Consider the following 21,247-nt stretch of genomic DNA (forward strand, 5'->3'; position numbering starts at 1 on the left):
TGAGGTGGCCTAACATGGGCAGGAGAAAGGGGAAAAAAAAAAAAGGGGGGGAAAAAGGCTTTTCCTGTATTCCAAACACAGCCTGGGATAGCTGACCAAGGCCATTCTTACCTTCAGGTACCAGCCAAAAAAGTGAGCAGGAACAAATCCATCCAGTTTGTCCTGGAACCCAAGAACAGAGTGTAGGTCATTACACTACAAAAACAGTCTTTTTTTTTTTTTCTCCAAGAAAAATGCAGCAATGGACTTCTGTTGTTTCACACATAAACACTTGATGGATTTTAGGAGTGTTTGTTCCCAAGTACAGTGATGAAACAAGCTAAAACAGCAATTCCATGGGGCAGAAATTGAGATTAGGACAGCATTGGTAGAGCAGAGACCACCTCTTCAATGCTGAACTGTCCTGTTCCTTGCCTGATGGGAGGACAGAAGCAGTCAGAGAGCTGCAAATAACCATAATTGCTTTGCCCCTGAATTTCAAGTCTTCTGTTTGCCAGCAAAAAACAACCACCTGATAGTTCCTGGCACTCAGAAAAGTGCAGCTTATGTTGCTGGAGCAACCTGGGTTAGTGGAAGGCACCCCTGCCCATGGCAAGGAGTTGGAACTACATCATTAAGGACCTTTCCACCCCAAACCATTCTGGGATGGACTTTGTGCCTCGAGCTGACCAAGTAGAAGATTCTTTAAGCACCCAAAGAAATCCAAACTTGACATCAACAACCTGAGAAAGAAGGGCTGTTAAACATTTCACCCCTGGGCAATCAGGTAATTAGGATCCAGAGACACATCTCCACCTGATGGACAGGGAAGGTCAAGAGAAGGGAAATAAGGCAGCTGAAGAGCCAGTCACGGCCTGTGCTGTGACTCAGCACTCAGACAGACTCCCAGCTGCACTTTGAAGAGCCCAGTGAAGCAATCTTATAACAAAAAACCCAGACTCATCGAGTTTGTCCCTTACCCAGATGTTGTGAAAGGGATCAGTCTCATTGCCAGGGTCATAAATCAGGCAGTTGCCCCCGTAGTCTCTTTCTGGCAGAGGAACCCCTAAATGTGGGTCAATGTACTTCATAAACTGCCTCCCATCCTGCACAGTCTGCAAAGGAGCACACAAACAAGGGGTACATGTGAAGGATTCGTGCACAGAAGGTACAGAGAGAATTAAGATCAACGATGATCTTCAAATCGATCTTTTATCAAATTCGTTGTGTAACAGTCCTTGAAATACATCCGGGTTTTGAAGCCTCACACATATACCTGACTCTGAGCCTCTCCAACCCTACACAGTAAGGGGAAAATGCCTACAGAATGACCTTAATATTTCTTAAAGATGAGAAATCAGCAATCCTTAACCCTGTTCCCTAAGGCATTGCTCTGAGCCACCCCATCCCTCCCAAAACCTCCACATGGCTCACCCTTCCCAACACCCCTTTCCAGTCAAGGGCGTGTGAGAGACTTGAAGGAAACAGCAAGAAGAAATTACCCAAATGACCAAAACCTATTAAAATTTGCCTGCAGATCAGCCACACACTTGCTGAGCATTAATTTCCCAGTGAATTTGTGGTCAGGGGTTTCACCCCAGAAGCACCGGGACATCTGTGATGGGCAGCATAGCAGGACAAGGCCAACATTAACTGACAGAACAATAATAAAATTATAGAATAAATCCACTGAGACAAGGCTCAGCCATGAGCCAGCTTGCGTTTGCTGTAAGGAAGTTCAGTCACCTGCAGACTCAGCAGAATTTCACCTTATTTAAACCTGGGCAAGGCAAGGATGTATTTTTAGAAAGAGCTGAGCAACAACAGGGAGTTCCTTAACCACTAAATCTCTGGTGATACCACGTGCTGCCAGGGGAAAGCAAAGCCATTCCAGGCTTTTCTACTGGAATTCACAGCTACACCAGTACAGGCAAGCAGAACAAGAAATGCTGGAACCAAAGGAAATCTTTGATCAGCTGGAAAGGGTTTGATCAATATTAAAATCTTGTTTGCAAAGCAAAAGCCCTACTCCAGCAGCAGGCAGATCCCACACATCCCAATTCCAGCCTCACTTCCTCAAGTCATGTGGCCTCTAAAGGCAAACTTTTTTTTTTTTTAAAAAAAGCATGTTCCTCATCCTTCTCTCACCTAAAATGATTTTTAAGGCTGCCTGATGAGTATATTGCCTCAAAACATTTCCTTCAACTTCTGCCCTTCTGAGAAGTGATGGAACTGTAAAAGTCAGGGGGAAATTCTCTTCACTAAAGAAGGACAGGATATGCTAAAATGTGGTAAAAAAAGAATATGGTAAAAACTGCTTTAATTGGAAGCACCAATGGCATGTTTTTTTAGAAAAAGCCTCCTCCTCAGCTCCTGCCACCAGACAAAGCTGGGTGTGAAGGTCTGGTTTATTCCAAAACCCCCAAATATTCAAAGCACCTGTCATTCAAGGTCAAAGGTATTTCAGAAGGTGAAACCAGCTGAATTCCCCCCCCCAGGTCACAGTAGGCCCAGCAGAGCAGAGACTGGAAGTGTGAAAAACCAACTCCTGATTGTTTGATCTGAACAAGAATCAGCTCACCTAAGAACACTTTACCCCAGTGTCTGCCCTGGGCTGAGGGCATCTGGGGGTCAGAGCAGGTGAAACATTTTTATATCATAATTTCCCTCAGCTCCCAAGTCTCTTTAAAAAGCCCAAAGATTCGATTTCACAAAACTGAAGAGCATCTCCTGCTGTCAGTGAAAAAAAACACACCACGAAGGGGTTGATCTCCACAATAAAGTGGCATTCAGGAAGTGGAGATCTAAGTCACTTACCTGGAAGAGGATGAAGATGAGGAAGAGCTCGTACACCACACTGACACACAGCCAAAACCTCCAGTAAGCTGCAGAGAGAGACCGGGGTGGGGGGGGATGTTACAAAGTTTTCAATAAACCAGCAGTTAATTCTTCATTTACTGCAATATCACCAAACATGGAATCCTGGAATGGTTTGGGTTGGAAGGGACCTTAAAGCCCATCCAGTGCCACCCCCTGCCAAAGGCAGGGACGCTTTCCACTAGCTCAAGTTGCTCCAAGCCCCGTCCAACCTGGCCTGGAAAACTTCCAGGGACGGGGCAGCCACAGCCTCTCTGGGAACCAATTTTGTTTCAAGAGATGCTCCCACCAAGAAGTCACAAATCCCAGCTCCCAAGCACAGTGTTCCCCACCCCTCCTGAGGGATACAGCCAGAAAGGACCTTCCACTCCCACACAGAATGCTGTGCAAACTTGCTGGAGTTGCTCAGGCACTGACCTGGATATGGGAGAAGGGACCAGGCTCCAGAACACTTCCACCCAACAAAACACTTCCCAGTTAGGAATCAGAATCCAGCAGTCCTTGGAAAAGAACTAGATCCTTCCTCAACATCCTCCTTGATCTCAGGTGCCCTGACCTGTCCAACCTCGGCTCAACCAGCCCGGGCAGAGCCACTTTTGGAAGCCCAGCTTTTGGCCTGAAGACAGGGCTGTGCCCTCACAGGGCAGAAAGCATTTCAAAATCCCAAGGATAATTTCACTTTTACTCGGAATTAAATTAAAAAATAACGTACCAAAGGTTTTAGCAGGCACTGGTTGAAAGGCATGTGAGGTCACCTGAAACTCTCCACAACAAACATGATGCAAAGCTCAGCCCTGCAGAGCCCGGGGCTGCTCTCGCCCTCCCCAGACCTGTGATTGTGGATCTTCTCACGCTGAGCAACACCAAAGGCTGCCCAAATTACAGTGTCTGCACACTTCCAGCTCCCTCCTCAGCACCTCAGATCTCCTGACAGGTTCAGCCCTCGGGTCACAGGCTCTCTGCCTGTCCTGGATGGAAGTTTTGTGCTCCGTGGGCTCGTTTCCTGCTCCACACAGAGACTGGTTTGGCCTCTGTCCCACCAAGTGATTTCTGGGCTCTGAACTCCCCCAGCGTTTGTCACCTGCCCTAAGAAGTCGATGCAGAGCCAGGGTGGGCACACACAGCAGTTCTCCCCATCCAGATCCAAACATTCTACACAAGGTAATTCAGCAGAACTTGACATTCCAAGTGGATATTTAAATTTAGAGCTTCTCAGGGGTTGTTTGCACCCAAACCAAAACGTGCATGTTGTGCCCAATTCAGCCTCAAATAGAAAATAAATTATAAAAAACCCCCAACAAAACAACAAAGAAGCAAAAAGAAAAAGAAGAAAACCAACCAAACCTACTGACAGATCCCCCACATTGTTAAAAGTAGTCCCTGACAACCTGCTTTTGACACCATCATTAAAATAAATCAAAGTGTGAGAAGGTGGGAACTTTTTTTTCAGCAAAAGTGCTAAATTAGCATCATCAAAATCACCTACTTGACACTTCTGGAAAATAAAAAAAAAAAAAAAAAAAATTAAATAGGCAGGTGTGGCCCTCAGAGAACAGCAATTCAGAGCTCTGTGACAGCTTTCACCCTCTTGTCGTTCCAGAACACAGCTTAGGAAAAACCAAACAGCCAAAAAAACCCCTCCACTGGTCACAGGATTCTTTGGAAGAGAGGAAACTATTCCCAGGCTGGCACCAGGTTCAAGCCAGCAGGGAGAAATAACCTTTCATCACCACACTTCTCCCTCCAGAACCGAGCAGAGTTTCCTTCAAATGTCACTGCCAGATGCTTGAAAATGCTGCTTTTTCTAACCCATAAAGCCTTGTAGGAGAGATTTTAACACTGCTCACAGACAGGAATGTGGGTCTGAACCCGATGGAGGCTCAGAAAGCAGAGAAACCTAAATCCTTACCTGAGTTTTTCTTCCTCTCTATTCACATGGTTCTGGCAGCTGCTGAATATGCTCAGCAAAAATCCATAATTAAAAACTAAGATCTGGCTCTGCTTTAGTGCTGTGACAGAGGTCTCTAAGAAGTTTTTAACACACTTTGTATCTGTACCCCAGAACCACCACGTTTCCAAGGCTGCACAAACACTGTTCTCTCTCCCTTCCTGGACCAGCTGTAAAGTTATTTTTGGCAGATCTCTTAATACTTGTTTTCCTTAAATTCACCTGCCATTTTGCCTTCTTCCAACCAGGGCTTTCCTCCTGGTTAAGGAGGCTTCTGCTAAGCATTGACACACCTGAAAACCCAGTGACTCCTGGGATCCAGCACCAAACTGCTGCCACTGCAGGGATTTGGGAAGAGGACATCAACACGTCCCAGAGAGCAGAGGGCACAACCAAGCCTCTTACCTGCTTCTGGTCAGAGTTTGGCCCACACTACCTGAAGGGCTAAATGAGTAAAGAAACACCAAAATCCCACTTTGGGTTTGCCCAAGCAAAGCACTTCTGCTGGAGCTGCGGATGCTGAGCAGAGGTGGCACGGGACTGGGCCGCTCCAATTCCGGCTTTTCCACAGGCAGCTGAGGTCCAAAGCACCACCCGTGGGAGCTGGGAGCTGCCAGGACTGGGAGGTTGGGACACTGATTCTCATCCCAGCCTGGGAGGGCCGCTTTATACTCTTAAATGTAATGTCTGAACACATTAAACGCTGCGTTAAGGCAGAAAAAAATCTGAGTTAAAGGCTCAGCTCGCCCTCATTTATTCCACCCAGCCAATTAGGATCACTGTCCCCAGAACAAAACGCTCATGCAAAACCAGCAGTGAGTACCCAGACTCCTGAATTGTCACAGGAGCTGTCAGGAAGGGGCAGATCACTGCTATTCCCTGGATAAAGTCCTAATGAAAGGATTTTGCACAATTACAAGGCTACTCCTTCCAGTGCCACCAGCGGCCTGTGCTTTGTCCCCACCTTTCTGCCTGCTCATTCCCAGCTACTCCAGCCCTCCACCCCCATGGGTTACTCAAGAACCTCACAGTTTACTCCCCAAACAGCTTGTGCTGTCACACATGATGTGTTGAGTCCAAATAACTGCTGGCAAAGGCTGGGAATATTAAAAGCTACTTCTTGGGGCATTAATAACTGCCATGGAAAATTTCTTCGGAATGACAGATGTGGGCATGTTATCTTGACAAAGGCAATAAAGCATCCCTGAGCTCCTACAACACCAGGCTGCTGGCACGTTCACAGCTCCAGAAAGGAGCTGACAGTGAGAATGAAGTGTGTCTTTTATTTGCAAATATCAGTGAAACAGGCTACTGGTGCTGACAGCACCCATGATTAATTTTACCGTTAAATTAACGTCACTCCCCAAATTTGGCTGTTCAGCCACCAGTAAATGGACCCTCAAGAAGAGCTTAAGATCTGTCCCCTGTGCAATTCTGCTCCCTGGGGTTAAGGGAGTTGTTCCTTCTTTGCCAGGAGGTTTGGATGGAACCAAACAAAGCCGATGGTCTACAGGAAGGAAATGGAAAACGGGGTAAAAGCAGGGTAAGTTCGTAAAGTCTTGCCTAAACAGTCAGAGCTACTTATTTCCATGACAGTCCCACATTTCTGGATTACAGTCAGGCCATAATGGAATATGCCCATGTAGCAAATTATTAGTTAAACTGGAGAAAACGGGGGGTTGTGTGAAATCAGCAGGAACACGGTAAAGCTGGATGAGCCCCTGGCTAAAGCTGCCATTGCTGGGAATCCTAAAAGGGTGGCCAAAAAAAGAATAAAGCCACCACTCTGGACAGATGCCATTTAGGTGGTGGTTGGGATCAGTTTCCTTAATGGCCTTAGTGAAAAGTAGGTTAATGACACACAGCAGGGAAGGCAGGGACAGCAAGGAGAGAACCAGATGATCCCAAGGGACTGGAGTGACAGAGGAGCTCGTAACACAGCTCCACACTCTGGAACCAGGAACATTTCCTGCTACCTCATCAGCTGAACCAGAAGGATTTGGGATCACCTGCCAGTCACCGACACCCAGCCGTGAAAGCAGCACATGGAGCGTGAAGAGGGACATCAAGGCTCTGCCAAAAATACTGGGAAGCATCACACTATCCCAAAAATCACAGCTGCAATATCCTGCAGGTCTGGGGAGCCACTTGAAAGCAGAAAACTCAAAGCACACAAAGGAGGACCGCCAAAAATGTTACACTGAAGGGGAGACCAGAAGCCAAACTTGTTGCTTTAGCAATATTTTTTTTGCCTTAGCAAAGGCAAAGGTGGGCTGTGTGTAAATAAATCTGGTGGATAAACCCCAGTAAGAAGAGATATTTAAACACAATAACAATGTTAGACCGAAAATAAACCAGAAAAAACAAACCATCTCTGAGTTAGCCATAAATTGGACTTTCCCCATCATCAATTTGTACTGGTTTGTTCTAGGGAATAAAACCAGCTTCCATACCAAACCCACCGATGTTCTAACCCTGAATGCACCCAAATATCACTGGTGCCCTTAAGAGGAGTAGTTTATTTTATAGGAGGAACCAGAATTAACTGTAACAGGAGGAAAGATTAAAATCTGCTATTTAATAAGGCCCCAGAAATGCAAACTTAATAAACCCCCCAGGTTTGCAGAGACCATTGCTGTGGAACCACTCCTGCTTTGCCCAGAGTTTTCTGAGGTGTCTGCTGGTTCTCATTCCTAAACTGGAGGGTTACATTTTTGGCATAAAAAACATTTAAAGCTTCACTGGGCTGTAGGAGAGCCCAAAGTTTTCAGGAATATTATTTAAGCCCATATAAATTCCCTTAATTCTTTCTCTTTCAACATTTCACATCGAAATATAGGCAAAAGACTGAAGATATTGAAATATTTTCATGTTTCACCCGCTGCTACATTACATGGAAAAGGTTTGTGTTGGGCTTTCAAATGCTTTCAAGACTTTCAGTCTTACAAGAAGTCTTTAAAATCATAATCAAGGGCTTCTGATCTCCCAGTTTCTGTGGATAATGGACATGGAGCAAAGGGAGCAGGGGATACACGGTCACGAGTGTAACCCCAGGACAGAGAGGAGTTAAAAAAAAGGAGTATAAACAGGGGGAAGTTCAGGTTTCAAGAACCTGGCAGTTCACACAAAGCTTTTCACTTAACAACAGGAAGCCAAAAGGGGAGATCCAAGCAAAGGCTCCGTGCTCCAGGCAGCCTGGAAGCCTGGCAGGATGGAGTGGAGCCGGCGTGATAAGTGTGCAGTGCTGACGAACCCCTGGGATTGCTGAGGTCACAACTCACCTCCTCTGCAGGCAACACAAACACTGACCTCCCCCACAAACCAGGCAGCTCGTCAGAAAGCTCAGAGTGACCCAAGGAGCAAGGAGGATTACCTGGGTGAGGCCTTGAGAAGGGTCCATCTTTAGCTTGGGTCACCCCGAAACACAAGAAAACCAAAATGCTGGCGACGATACCTCTGAAAGGGAAAAGAGAACAACCTGTTTTATTGCTTCTTCCTCCTCACCCCATGTCCTTTGATGGGAGAAACGTCTGGGCTTTTGTTTTTGAACTGCTTTTGTTTTTGAACTCCATCATAAACAGATCCAGAAACCACCCAGAGAAAACAACGACCCAAAGGGGCAGTGCCTGAATCCCCAAGAGTCAAACACCTCCTTGTGTCTGTGAGGAGCTTTTATTCCCACCAGGTCACAGAGACACTCAGGGTTTAGCAGTGAGAAAGCTCTCACTGCTCCACTAAATTTCCATGAAATTTAAAAACAAGCTGTTAGACTTGTCCCCACTCCAAAACCAGCTTCTTAATCAAGCTCAAGGCAAGGAGGAGCTTACAAGACCACACCAGCAGTTCCTTGCTGTTTCAAGGGCTGGAACTGTAACACAGAGCCTAAAGAACATGACAGAGATATCAAATAAAAACAAATTATCGGACCAGGAGCCCAAATATACCAAAGGCCCACAACCTTGGACATGTTCCATTGGTTTTAATGGATTAAGTGGCACAAAGCGATCCAAAAACGCTCTTTTTAATACACCTCAACTCCCACTAGATCCTGCTGTCTCATATCACCTGCCTAAGTGCTGGCTGAAGGGATGGATAATTGGGAAATAGCTCATTCCCTGTTTGCAGCAAATGATGCAACCCCTGACTGCAAATGAAATGGCTCAGCCTGCAGGAGCCACAGAAAATGCCCAATAATTCTGCTGTCAGAGAGAAAAATGTTGCAAACCAAAAGCAATAGGAGACTGTTCACACTTTAAACGTGTCAAAAATTCCATTCAAAACAGAAAACTGAAGGATTTACACTTATTTTGCAACATTCACCTCTGAGGACAAATGTTTGTGCTTCCTGAAAATAAATATGGGGTTTAGTTAACAGATGTAACTCAGTTATTTTGCTTGCTTTAAACACTGGGAAGCTCACCAGAATTAGCTGCTGAATGGACCTGTGAACAGACAGTTCCATGGGGATTTCCAGAGGTCTGGATGGCAAAACCCTTTCAGCTGATCTCAGATAATGAGAATATTCTGCATTTTGAGTCATAGTTGTATTCGGAAGCACCAGCGCTGGGAATTGCCGTGGAACAGCCTGCATTGTGTGAGGTGTGACAACCCCACCTCTGCTCACAGTCTGGACCCCTCAGTCCATGGGTCGTTTTCCCAAAGCTCGAATTCAAATCCCGAATCCAAACCACCACAGGAACTTAGCTGTGCTCCTTCTAAAACCCATTCTCAGCCCATAAAACACGCTGGGGATTCAGATATATTAATTTACTTCAAGTTCACCACGGCAAGTCTGGAAGCAAATCCCAAATTCGCATAATAGCCACATCATCTTCATTATATTTTGGGTGTTTTTTTGCGGTGGTAACTAAATTTTCCCCCTTAACATCATTAATCTGTCTCCTTAGGAAGCTTCCAAGGCCTAACCAGCAGCCTGGCCTAGAGGCAGGAAGGCTCCAGGACCTGAGAGGGGGTTTCCTCTCCTCGCCTGGATGGACACAGGCAGTGGATTTTCCTGAGCAGCAGATCAGGAAGGCACGAAGCAGTAAACCTGTGCCTGCAAAAATCATTTTAGCACTCGACCAAACAATGAAGGGAGAACCTGGCAGCAGCTTCACTGGTACAAACAAGCTCTTGTTTGTGCTAAGAGTCGATTCAGAGACACGGGACAATGAAGCCTGTCTGTGAGGAGCTGTGTAAGGTCCTTTGTCCTGGCTCCCACTCCCTTGTCCCCTCCTGGGCTGGAGCCACGCTGGCAACAGCTGGTACGACCCACAAGCCCTGGAAAAGGGGCACATGGAGGTCTGGTCTCTTTGGTACCTCAATTCCTCTGCGGGAGTTCAGCCCCAGCAGCTGGAGATCACCCATGAGCAAACCCACAGATCCCTGGATGCATCCCCATGGAAAGCAGGGATTGCCAAAAACTACATAGAGACATTTCACAGTTTGAAATTCAACTTACAACCCTGGAGCACACAGGTGCTTTGAAACCTGAATGTGTTTTATATGGGGGGAAAAAAAAATTCATTTTTTTCCCCAGGACGCCTTGCTCAGCATTCAAAATATTTGGGAGCTGTGGATTTCTTCCACAGCCATGGTGTGCAAAAGAGGTGCTGAATGTTCATTTGGCTCCTCTCTGAGATGGAGCTCAGTCCTGTCCCTCCCAAGTGCTTGAACAGAGGACAAGGGGGCAGTTGTCAGTCGGGATGGGCTACTCCAAGGAACTGGGGGGGAATAAAAGTCCCATGGATCAGACAGGTCTGCAGCACAACACCTCTTTGCCTAACAAAAGAAATGTTCCACTGTCCTTACAACAGAGGCAGTTTAATCACATATATAACAGGATCACGTGTGGGATCCTAATGAACTCCTGATTAGATCTACATATAAAAGATTTCCATAAACCCTACCATTAAAAGAAATAATCCACCTCTAATTGTTTAATTGCCCTGGCCTGCTGCAGGAAGGAAAATGTCCCTGGGACGTCAGACAGATGCAAACACAAATCTCAGCTACAGACACCACACCCCATGAGCTCAGAGGTCCCTGCCCTCACGTGGGTTTTGTCCATCACTTCTCCTGTGACTTATTCCATGACACCACCACTCATCTTGCTCCTGTCAGTGAATGGATGGAGCATTTTTATAGGGTAAGATAATCCTGATTTTACAGGGGAGAAGGTGGGAGCCTCACATGACTCCAGTCTGGGAAACTGGAGTTTAGCGCCAGCAAATTTGGGAACTTCACCTCAATTTACTGCTCTGAGTACCTTCTGCACCTCAGCCAGAGCATGGAAACAAAGGAGGCTGGAGTGCTTGGAAGTGTGTACTTAGGATCTGCACCTACCCCCAAACACTGTTTCACTGTCAGTGTGCAGGAGGTGGAAATAAAACCCCATGACAGCTTCAGCCCCTGCTCAGTGGTGCCAAAACCACTCCTGGTCATTAGGCAGCAAGTGTTCCCATGAAGTACCAGCACACAGGGACAGCCTCGTGTTGGCCAGGATTTGAAATCAAAACACAGCTCAGCATCAGGACTGACAAAGATCTCGGGCTGGGATAAGGGATTTTAAGTTATGGAAGTAAAAATAAAAATTCTGTGAAAATTGGGGCTGTGGATATACTTATGCACGCTGTGACCATCTCATCCCTCTCTGAAATGCCTGGTTTTGCTCAGATATACACTTAAATATATCTTTTTCTTGTTCAGATTTACACTTAAAGAGCCAGGAACACTCTGAGAGCAGCATGCTGGAGAAGGGAAGGGACAGGGATTGAGCTGGAATCCTTCACGTAGGATGGTGCTAAACTTGTTGTAGCACCTCAGAGAGCTCAGTAAAGAGGCTCATAGAGGGATTGGGATTGGGCCTGTCCTGTGCAGGGCCAGGAGATGGACTTTGATCCTTATGAGTCCCTTCCAGCTCTGGATATTCCAGGATTCAACTGAGACCAGAGTTCCCTGAAAATGGGCTCGGCATAAGGAGCATGTGGAACAGCACAGCCACGTCCACCCCTTCCGGGAATCAGGGCCAAGGCAGCAGGCAAAGCCTGGGAAAGGCCCCCAGGACTCATGGTTATGCCTGCACTGATCTTTAGCTTGGAAAAAGGGATAATCTGGCCAAGTTAACTACTCTCCCCATGGGCACGGAGCTTGAATGGCTGACAACAGCCTAAGGGAGCAGTATGAGCGGGAACACAGATGTATAAAACATGGAATATTGGGAAGACCGTGTCCAATCCTCAGGATGCTGCTTTTCAAGGATTTTTTTTTGTGACAGCCCGAATTCCACAGCCAGAGCAGCAGAAGTGACCAAAGCCCATTTGCTGCCCCTTCCCTGGTATGATGCTGTAGGTTGATTTTCCCCTCACTGAACAGGCAGAAAACAACTTGTGTTTCCCGAGAGAAAGGCTCACCTGCTGGTTAATCTTCCCTGGGTTTGTTTTGATTAAGGCAGTGAAGGCTCTAAGCTCAATAATAAGATATTCCACTGAGTCACCCCACCTCTGTATTACTCCCTGAGGATGTGTTATCACTTCTCCTTCAGCTTTTCCCCTTCCCAGCTTCCAACAGCCATTCCAGAGCATGTCACGCCTCCAGCCTGGACTCCCTCATTTAGAAGGGGGAATAAAATGGCATTTGTTCACACAGAAGCCTTCCAGAACCTTTCCCAGCCCCAGACAGCTTCCAGCTTGTTTCATTTCACCCCCACGTGTAAAATCCCAGCACTCAGGTGGGCACAGGGCAAGTTCCACCAGCCCCAGCTCTTGTGTAACTGCCAGAACAACCAGGATTATCTCAGGAAATATCCCAACTCCTGCATCTCCAGGACAACAAACGCTATATCCTGAGTCACTTCAGAAATGTACAAAAATAGGAGGAAACCCTTTAATAGCAAGAGGAAAAAACCTGTTATATTTAAGAAACCAGACTGGAAGAAAACAATGATTTTCACATTTCTAGCAAGGATGCTTTGCAGTATATTTTTAAAACATACCTAGCTTTTTAAAACACCACTTTTCTACATGCTATTTCTTCCCTAGTGTAGTGAAAAAGGGGAGAAATTCAACCACACTGCATCAGTTTAAACTGCAGTAGAAACAGACCACACACATAAGACTCATCTCATTCTTGTTTCCCTTTGGGCTACCAGTCCTCCTGGCAATTTTCAACAACAGTGATCTGTGCTGAAATCTTGAACATCATTTTAAAAAAAGGCACTCGAGTCAGAGAAATTTAGTCATTTAGAAACGATGGTTATTTTAAGGAAAGGTTATTTTAAGAGAGGGGTTTTTAAACCCCACCACACGACGGCCACAGGCGTGACAGTGACACTAAACTGATTAGAAATTACACTCAATGGTCAGCATCAGAGGAGCTTATGGCCTTATGATTGGTTTTGTAACTTTGTAAGGGTGCAGGCACTTCAAAGAGGGGAGTGCAGAGGTTCCAAAAACACACCTAAAAACCCCCCTGCTCGGTTATTTACCTCTTGGTGTTGTAGGCTGTGTCCTGGGGAGTCTCCTCCAGCAAGGTCACGTAGCCCAGCGCACACGTGAGGATGAACAGGACTGTTAAGGTGTGAGCTCTCCTAAAATCCAGAAGAGAGAAGATTGGCATCAAAAAGCAGAAGGACTTACATCTCCCCCCCCCGCCAGTGCAGCCTCAGGAGGCCAAATGCACAGGGAGCAGGCAGGAATACTGAGGTTTTCTGTATTGTACAGCACAGGGGGCTGAATTTACAGTGGCACTGCATGTGAACTGCAGCAGCAACTCTGAAAACAACAGCACTGGATCTAAACACCTCAGGTCTCTCCTCTGGTTTGGCAGGTCCATACCTGACAGTGCTGCTCTGTTTCACAGCCTACTCATAAAAACTGCAGCAGAGTGAACAGACCCTTAAGACTAACCAAATTCACTCCAAACGTGGGACTCACGCAACAAAAACTAGTCATTTCAAAAAAAAGTTATTTAAAAATCTCTAAAGAAGAACAGCTGCAGCTGTAAGAATTCCAGTGCTGCCTCGAGATGCCTGATTTCCAGGGATTCCTGCAGTTTCAGTGCACTGAGCACAAGGGGTTTGTGTGGGAACAGCCTTGTCAGCAAAGCTGGGTGGTTATTCCACACCAGTAAAACATCCCCATCCATAGGTTTATATGGATTTTGGCAAAGCATTCAAGAAGAAATTCTTCTGGCACAGGTTGCCCAGGGAAGCTGTGGCTGCCCCATCCCTGGAAGAGTCCAAGGCCAGGTTGGATGGGGCTTGGAGCAACCTGGGCTAGTGGAAGGTGTCCCTGCCCTTGGCAGGGGTTGGAACTGGATGAACTTTAAGGTCCCTTCCCACCCAAACCATTCCAGGATGACACACACCCCTTACACCCACCGATCACCACACAGTGAGTATTCTTAAAAACATCCACATCTTCTTCTATATAAAGTTAAAAATTCCCTTCCTAATGAGAAGCCATTCATTGTTTTCAGTGGAAAACATCTCCAGTCATAGATGGGAAGCATGGGAAGCCTGGGTATGTAAACATGATAAAGGCTTGAGTTCTGGCTTAAAGGACCACAAGATCTATTACCACAAAGGATTAAAACAACCCAGAAGAAGCTCAGAAAGGAGAAAAAGTGTGAAAGAAGGTGCCTGTATGTGGCATATTTGGCTCTATTTCCATTTTCTTTATATTTTATAACCGCAGCTCACATTCCCTTTCCATGTCACTGCCAACAGACCAAGGTTGGTACATTCAAGTTGTGCAGACAAACCCGGGATCACCGGGAATTTCCAAGCCATCCACTGGCTTACCTTCAACCAACCCCCCAGCAACCCACCCAAAACCGCTCTGCAAGTCAAAGAAAGGCTGATTTTGAATGAAAATTCCACCCTAATCCAAACACCCCAGCCACTCTCACACCCTGGAAAATACCTCATAAGCAGACACAGTCCTCTTCCTCCACTGCTAAAGGAGAGCTTGGCATTGAACACTATCCTTCCAGAGGGCACAGAATAACCAGCTCCGGGACCAAAAAAAAAAAAAGGACAAGGATCTGCAAGTGTTTTCACAATTAGCAAGGACTCAACGTGTGAAAACCCAGGCAGAAAAGGTTTCGGAGCCGTGAGCTCCTGCTCGGCAGCTGCATCTTCCCGGGTGCCGGGACAGGTGATTCAGCCATGGAACACACCCGTGACGTGATGCCTGTCCTGGATCCTGCAGGAGCTGGAAAACTGAACACCCTCCTCTCCCAGGAGGCAGGGACTGAACTCACGCTCCAATCACACCACACTCTGCTTTTATATATGTATATAATTGACATAAAACGCTTGTATTTTGATCAGCAAAGAGGTTATGTTAACTCAAGGCTATTTTTATATTTTATACGCCTTGTTTTACTGCTTATTTTTGAAACTCGTGTCTAAGAGGCTACAAAAAATAAATCTGGAAATGCTGTCTCACACCTTACCATTTCACCACCTGAACACCTACACAAAATCAGTTCTTTTTCCAATGTGCTGAGTGGTCGTACAAATTGCCAAAAAAAAAAATCAGTTATCACATGTCCTCGTGTGAATAAACACCTTGAGAAACTCCTCTACCAGCACAAAGATGATCTAGTTCCATTCCTTTCCTGTGGCACAGGGAAGGGTTGGTGCTGGAGAGCCTCATACACCCCGTTTTCCAGCTATTTTTGGTGCCACAGCCATCAACCTGAAACCCAACCAGCTGCCCTGTTTAGGGAGAAACAAGAGGCTGAACTCCAGCTGCAGCCAGATCCCCTTGCAGCAGGTTTTCAAGGTGGTCAGTCAGTCATGGAAAGGTGCTTTCAGCACATGAAATCCAGGACTGAAAGACTTTTGGAGACGGGTTTGTCTCCTGGGAAGAGCAAGTTGGCAGCTCTGACAGCGAGCTGTGAGTAGAGACACAGCGATGAGAGCCCCACATAAACCTACCTCAGGGGGGGGAAAGCAAGGAAATACAGAGGCACACCATGTCTTCCCACAGCCTGGGAGGTAAAAAAAAATAAAACAAAAAGGAGCAGTACATGGAAGTGCGTGTCCCAGCGAAGCCAGGATGGATTTCACGGCACAAAGGGATTGTTTTCATCTCCGCACACGCTGTAAAACAACACACCAGAGGAAGACAAGCTGAGAACATCCCAGCGAGGTAAGCACGGCAGGAATTACGTGGAAAGGCTTATGTTCTCCTGGCCTGGAGCCCGGGAGGCTGAAAAGAGCTGAGCTGGCCAGACCGGGAATCTTCCCCTCGGGATTACCCAGGAGTTCGGGCAACACGCACGAGGCAAAGGGGGCACAAACTGCAGCCAGTTCTAGGAGGTTTCACATCCAAAACTGCACACAAAAATATGTAAGGCCAGGGAGAGGATTTACAACAAACATCGAAGTTCTAAAAAGCTGGAAAATTAAGTAGCTTAGTTTTCTGCCTTTCGGTGCTGCATAATGTGTCTCTTTCCCGCTCAAGAAATTGGGGCATTGAAGTGAAATAAATAAGGTTTGTTTTTACAAAATCCACTTGCCCTGCTCATTCGAACACCCAGCAAGAGCAATTTCAGCAGTAGCAGCCAAAACACCTCTCCCACACCGCTGCTCACAAAAAAAAGTGGGTTTTCTTTCCCTGGTTAATGGGATTAAGTTTGATCCCAACTTCTCTTTCTCATGCTAAGTCATTCTCCTGTCACACTGAGAAACTGCAAGGAAATGACTATCAGCGCCTTTGTTTTCCAAATGAAGCCTGTGACACAAACGACCTAAGAAAATGGTTTAAACACCTCTTTTTTGGGGGGAGATTGGGGCAGATCCCTGGATGGAAAGGGGGGAGTAACACCCCGTTGGCCTCGTTCAATCTCCCACAAAGTAAAATCAGCTTGAGCAGGGGCCGCACCCTTGTTATCCACTGCTTGTTTGTCACAAATGATGCAACAACTCCATTAAACACAACAACAATCACTGGAACACCATGCAAAGAATTTATTTATTAATATTTTGGTCGGTTCTCTTAAGTGGAACGAAATTCCGAAGGAGAGCCAGTCTAGTTCGCCCCTTGGGTTTAAAAAGTTTCCTTAATTGCTGCTGCTGGAGAAAGAATCTGTCAGCAAACTCAATTAGTCCCATCAGCAACTTTTTCATTATTTATTTCTTCATTCCAAATAATGACGGTCATAAAAGCATATCTGAGAGAGGTTTTTTTGTAAATGGATGTCAGAGCTCTCTGTACCCTCCACGAACCAACACAATCAGCTGGGAATTCTAAGACAATATGGCAAACAGCAGAACAAACCCATCCCTCCAACAGCAGCAGAGGGTTTGTGTGAAGAATAAGACACAGGCAAGCACACCAAGAATTAGAACCAATTTTAAACCAACCAATACTTTGACACGCAAAATTAAGATCACAATTGAAACTGTTGGGATAGAGAGAGTGTCTGGAAACCTTCAACAGAAATCCAACCATAAAAACATCCCTGTTGGTTTTTAAGCTGCAGGCTGCGTTTTAAAACCTGTTTAAACTCTCAGAGTTGATAAAACAGTCCCTATTCTTAGAGCAGCCGCACGTCTTGGGCACATCCATGAAGTCACACGACGCCGATTAAATTTCCCTACGGACTCGGGACACTCCAAAATAGCACCGGGCATTTTCCTCGCCATGAGCCAGTGCCTCTCCTCAAACAAACCCAGGGACAGGGACCTCCAGAGAACCAGGACCACGGGACAACAGCAAAGCTCTGGCAAATCAGGCGTTTTCCTTCTAATCAGGAGGAAGGACCAAGGTCTCCGACGTTTCCGAAGTTCTACAGAGCCCAGAAGTTCCCCAAATGCTCCAATTTCAATTACAGAGCATTTTCATATTTAAACCTATAGAAATCTGTGTTCCAGGTGTTAGTTTAGAGCAGTTCCACTGGGACAGGTGACCGGGAATTATGGATAACACACTTTAAGCACATTTTTTCCCTTAAAACTTCAGGAGCACATTTACAAAAAAAAGTACAATATAGAAAATTAACGCCCAGGTGGGGCATTAAACTCTCACAGACTCTCTGCACAAAGATATTCCATCTGCACTTCCAGCTCACTTGGCAGAACTATGCAATCCTATCCTTTCGGGAAAGGGCAGTGCCATTCCCATATAACGCAATTCCCAGGACAGGGCTCCCCTCATCCACAACCAGCTGGAGAACACAGCTTAGTGGGGTTGCACAAGGCCTGGATGTCCCAGCTCCCTGGCCCTGCCAGCATATTCCCACAGGCTGGAAAAGCACGGCTGGGTGACCCAGGGCTCTGGAGCAACGTTCCCCTGTTCCAGACAAGCAACGTGCTCCGGCGTGGTGAATCCCGAGCAGGCAGCTCGGCACACACGGAATCCCAAAACCGCCCCCTTAAAGCATGGAAAAATCCACACAGTGTTCAGTTCCCAGCAAGCTCAAGGAATGCTGTCTTGGAAGTGCCACAGCCAGCCTCCAGGAGAAGGCAGTCCCTGCCCGCCTGAGGATCTTCTGCCTCCCTAATCTCTCTTCCGGATAAATCCCCACCTCTTCCTCCAGACCTGCCCTTAGCAAATCCTGAGAGGCGTTTTCACAGATAAGAACAATCTCCACAAGGAATGTTTTGGGTTGAACGCCAATCCTATCTTTCCAAAACCAGCTGGTTTGCCCACACACATCCTCGTTTCCAAGGCCATCTGGGAAGACTCTCACAACACCGAATAAACCAAGAGGAACACGCCAGCAGAGGTTGCCTCTTCCTTGGCTGCAAATTCCATGCTCTGTGCACCAAACAGGCTGAAATAATTCCCACAAACACTGTATTAGCCCAAAGAATCACTGCCATTCCCTCTTTTTGCCTTCTTTTCCTATTTATTTTAACTTCCTGAGCTCCACAGATCTCTGATGCCACACCACACAACCTTAGGAATATCACACCCGTCTGACAGCAATACGGAATTATTAACGTGAGAGACAAAAAACCTCATTCATAATTAAGAGGTGATGTTAAACCAATCAAATCCAAATTAAAGTAAGGCTCAGGAAAAGCAATTAACCCACAGAGTCACAGCGTGGTGGCAAAGGCACATCTGGCACCTCCCAGCATCCTCAAATCACGACTGGGCAGATGTTTTCCTGGAAGATCTGCTTTTGTTGAAGACACGCTATGAAATATATACAGAAGTCAAGATAACACAGAAATTTTAGGAGAAAAATCATACACAATGTCCAACTACTTGATCCCTTCCTCTAAATGATTCCTTCCCTTGGCATTTACTAGCGGCAAAAGGAGTTGCCAGGCCACACTGACTGAGCAAGTTCCCCCAGCGGAGTATTTTCCAGCCCCAAGTCGTTTATGTGGAATAAGAACAGAGATATTGGCACACAACTGGTTTTCCAAAGTTTCAAACAGATCTGAAGAGCAGGAAGCCAGCTAGGAAGCTCCACCTTTCCCAGTGATCACATTTATAGCAGGAAAATCACCTCTGCAAACTGAACTGCTCCAGGAATGATTTCTGACTCTGTTTACAGGTCCCAAATCCTTTAATTCTTCCAAACAGAACAAGCCACGGGGGTAACCTTATCCCTAACTTCTGGACTTCGAAGAGAAGGTACATTCCATACTTTTCCAAAGTCAGAGCATCCTCACAAATTCCCCTTTCCTGTAGCCACCTCCACATCACGAGAAGAGTCCCAAGGGTCACAGGAAGAAAATAATTTCTCTGGATAATCTTTATACTCGTACACTTTAAGAACTGAGTCATTGCCAAAGGATACTCTGTCATGCACAGGGCAAAAGGAACACCAGGAAAAGCCTTGGGACTTTTCCAAGTGTTTAAACTCCTGCCTGCCAGCAAAAGTTACTAGGGAAAAGAAAATCGGATAGACAGGGAAGTTAAGGAACAACTCAGCACACTTGTCCCTGCTGCCCTCCTGGAAGGGACCACCCGACACAGGGAAGCTCCTGAGAGAACAAGGCACATCCAGATTTCCAAATGAACAACCCACATGGACACACTGACTGCACTACAGCATTTATCCTGGGATGACAGACAGCCCTGCCACCACCACAGACAGGTGCAACGAGGTGAGATTCTACAGCAAAAAAAAATCAGCATTCTAAGGCCTCACAAAACACCTGGCAAGAGCCACCTGAAGTAGAGAGTAAGGAAAGGACACTTTTACCCATTTTCCATTTATAGGATGGCGCCAGGACCCAGCAATTCACTCAGCCTACACGTGCTGTGCTCTCCAGGGAAGGTCCTCTTGTCCCCAAGATCACGATGTGCCTTGGCTACACCCGCCTGTCGGGGTTCTGCAGAGATCCTGCTGGGATCCAGCAGCATCCCAGTGCTCCTTTGCAGCTTGCACTGGCAGGAACGTCACCTACTTCATCGGGATCAACACCCTTGGTGCCGCTGCTGCCCAGATTGGCAGGGTGAGAGCCAAGTGCCCTCCCCTCCCGCTCCTCCATGACAGGCTCCAGCCAAATCCCATCGCCCTCAGCTCGTATTCCAAAGGAGCCTCTGCAGTGTCAGCTCGGTTTCCTTCACCAAAAAGGACGTGTGTTCAGCACAAGCAGAAAATCCATGGACCTGCACGCGTGTGTGCAGAGGGGATTTGTGGAACGACTCCAGCAAGGACAGGATTTAGGAGCACTTTTCCAGGTACAAACACACCACTTCCTGCAAGGACTGAATGCAAGGACGAAAAGCTGGTTTTCTCTGCTGGCCCAACACCGTCAGCTGTGGGTTTCTGCACCCGTTTTATGGGCCAAGACACACGAAAACACAACAGGACTGGGGCACAACTTCAGCTGTCTGCCAGGGTTACTGGGAAGAACGCGGATGGAAAAAGCCTCTTCCAAGACTGAGGGAGGGGGGAGAAGGAGGTGGGGTTCACATAAACAATGCTGATAGCTGGAATCAAGCAGAAATGTTTGCCTGCAGACAGTGGGCTCCCAGGGTGTTGGAAAACACCTCCAGAGCACTCACTGAGTGGGATATGGGGAAGCTCTAAGGGTGCTGCTCCTGGAGGGGTTGGGACCAGGATTGGGAAAGGAGGTGACATGACCTAAAGCCAGCCCCATTAAATTGCCAGGAAAACACCCTTTGCCTATTCCAGCTAAGTCAGAGCAACGTGAACAGTGGGCAGTAACTCCTTTAATTTCCCCTCCCAGACCCCCCCACCCATATCCCATACTTCAGGCTCCCACAGATACCCCATTTCTCAGTGCCCCCCCTCTATAACCCATTCCTCAGCCCCCTATATCCAACTCTCCAGCCTCCCTTATCCTGTTCCTGTGTCCTCCTCATATCCCATTGCTCACCCCCCCTATCCTATTCCTCAGTGTCCACCAGCCAATATCCCACTCCCCAGACCCTCTCTATCCTATTCCTCAATGTCCCCTCCATATCCTATTGTCCAGTCCCCCTCTATCCTATTCCTCAG

The 21,247-nt window shown here is 46.8% G+C and overlaps 1 protein-coding gene across 1 annotated transcript in view; it reads right to left on the reverse strand.

The window, feature by feature from the left end:
* Positions 1–21,247, reverse strand: part of PTDSS2 (phosphatidylserine synthase 2) — a 34,035-nt gene that overhangs the window by 11,919 nt on the left and 869 nt on the right. The window contains 5 exon segments of the mRNA XM_029965738.1: positions 112–162; positions 960–1,094; positions 2,797–2,864; positions 8,178–8,260; positions 13,290–13,391. Coding sequence (XP_029821598.1) covers positions 112–162; positions 960–1,094; positions 2,797–2,864; positions 8,178–8,260; positions 13,290–13,391 — 439 coding nt within the window.

Source organism: Manacus vitellinus, unplaced genomic scaffold, assembly GCF_001715985.3.
Source record: "Manacus vitellinus isolate BGI_N305 unplaced genomic scaffold, ASM171598v3 scaffold_118_pilon, whole genome shotgun sequence".
Classification (NCBI taxonomy): Eukaryota; Metazoa; Chordata; class Aves; order Passeriformes; family Pipridae; genus Manacus; species Manacus vitellinus.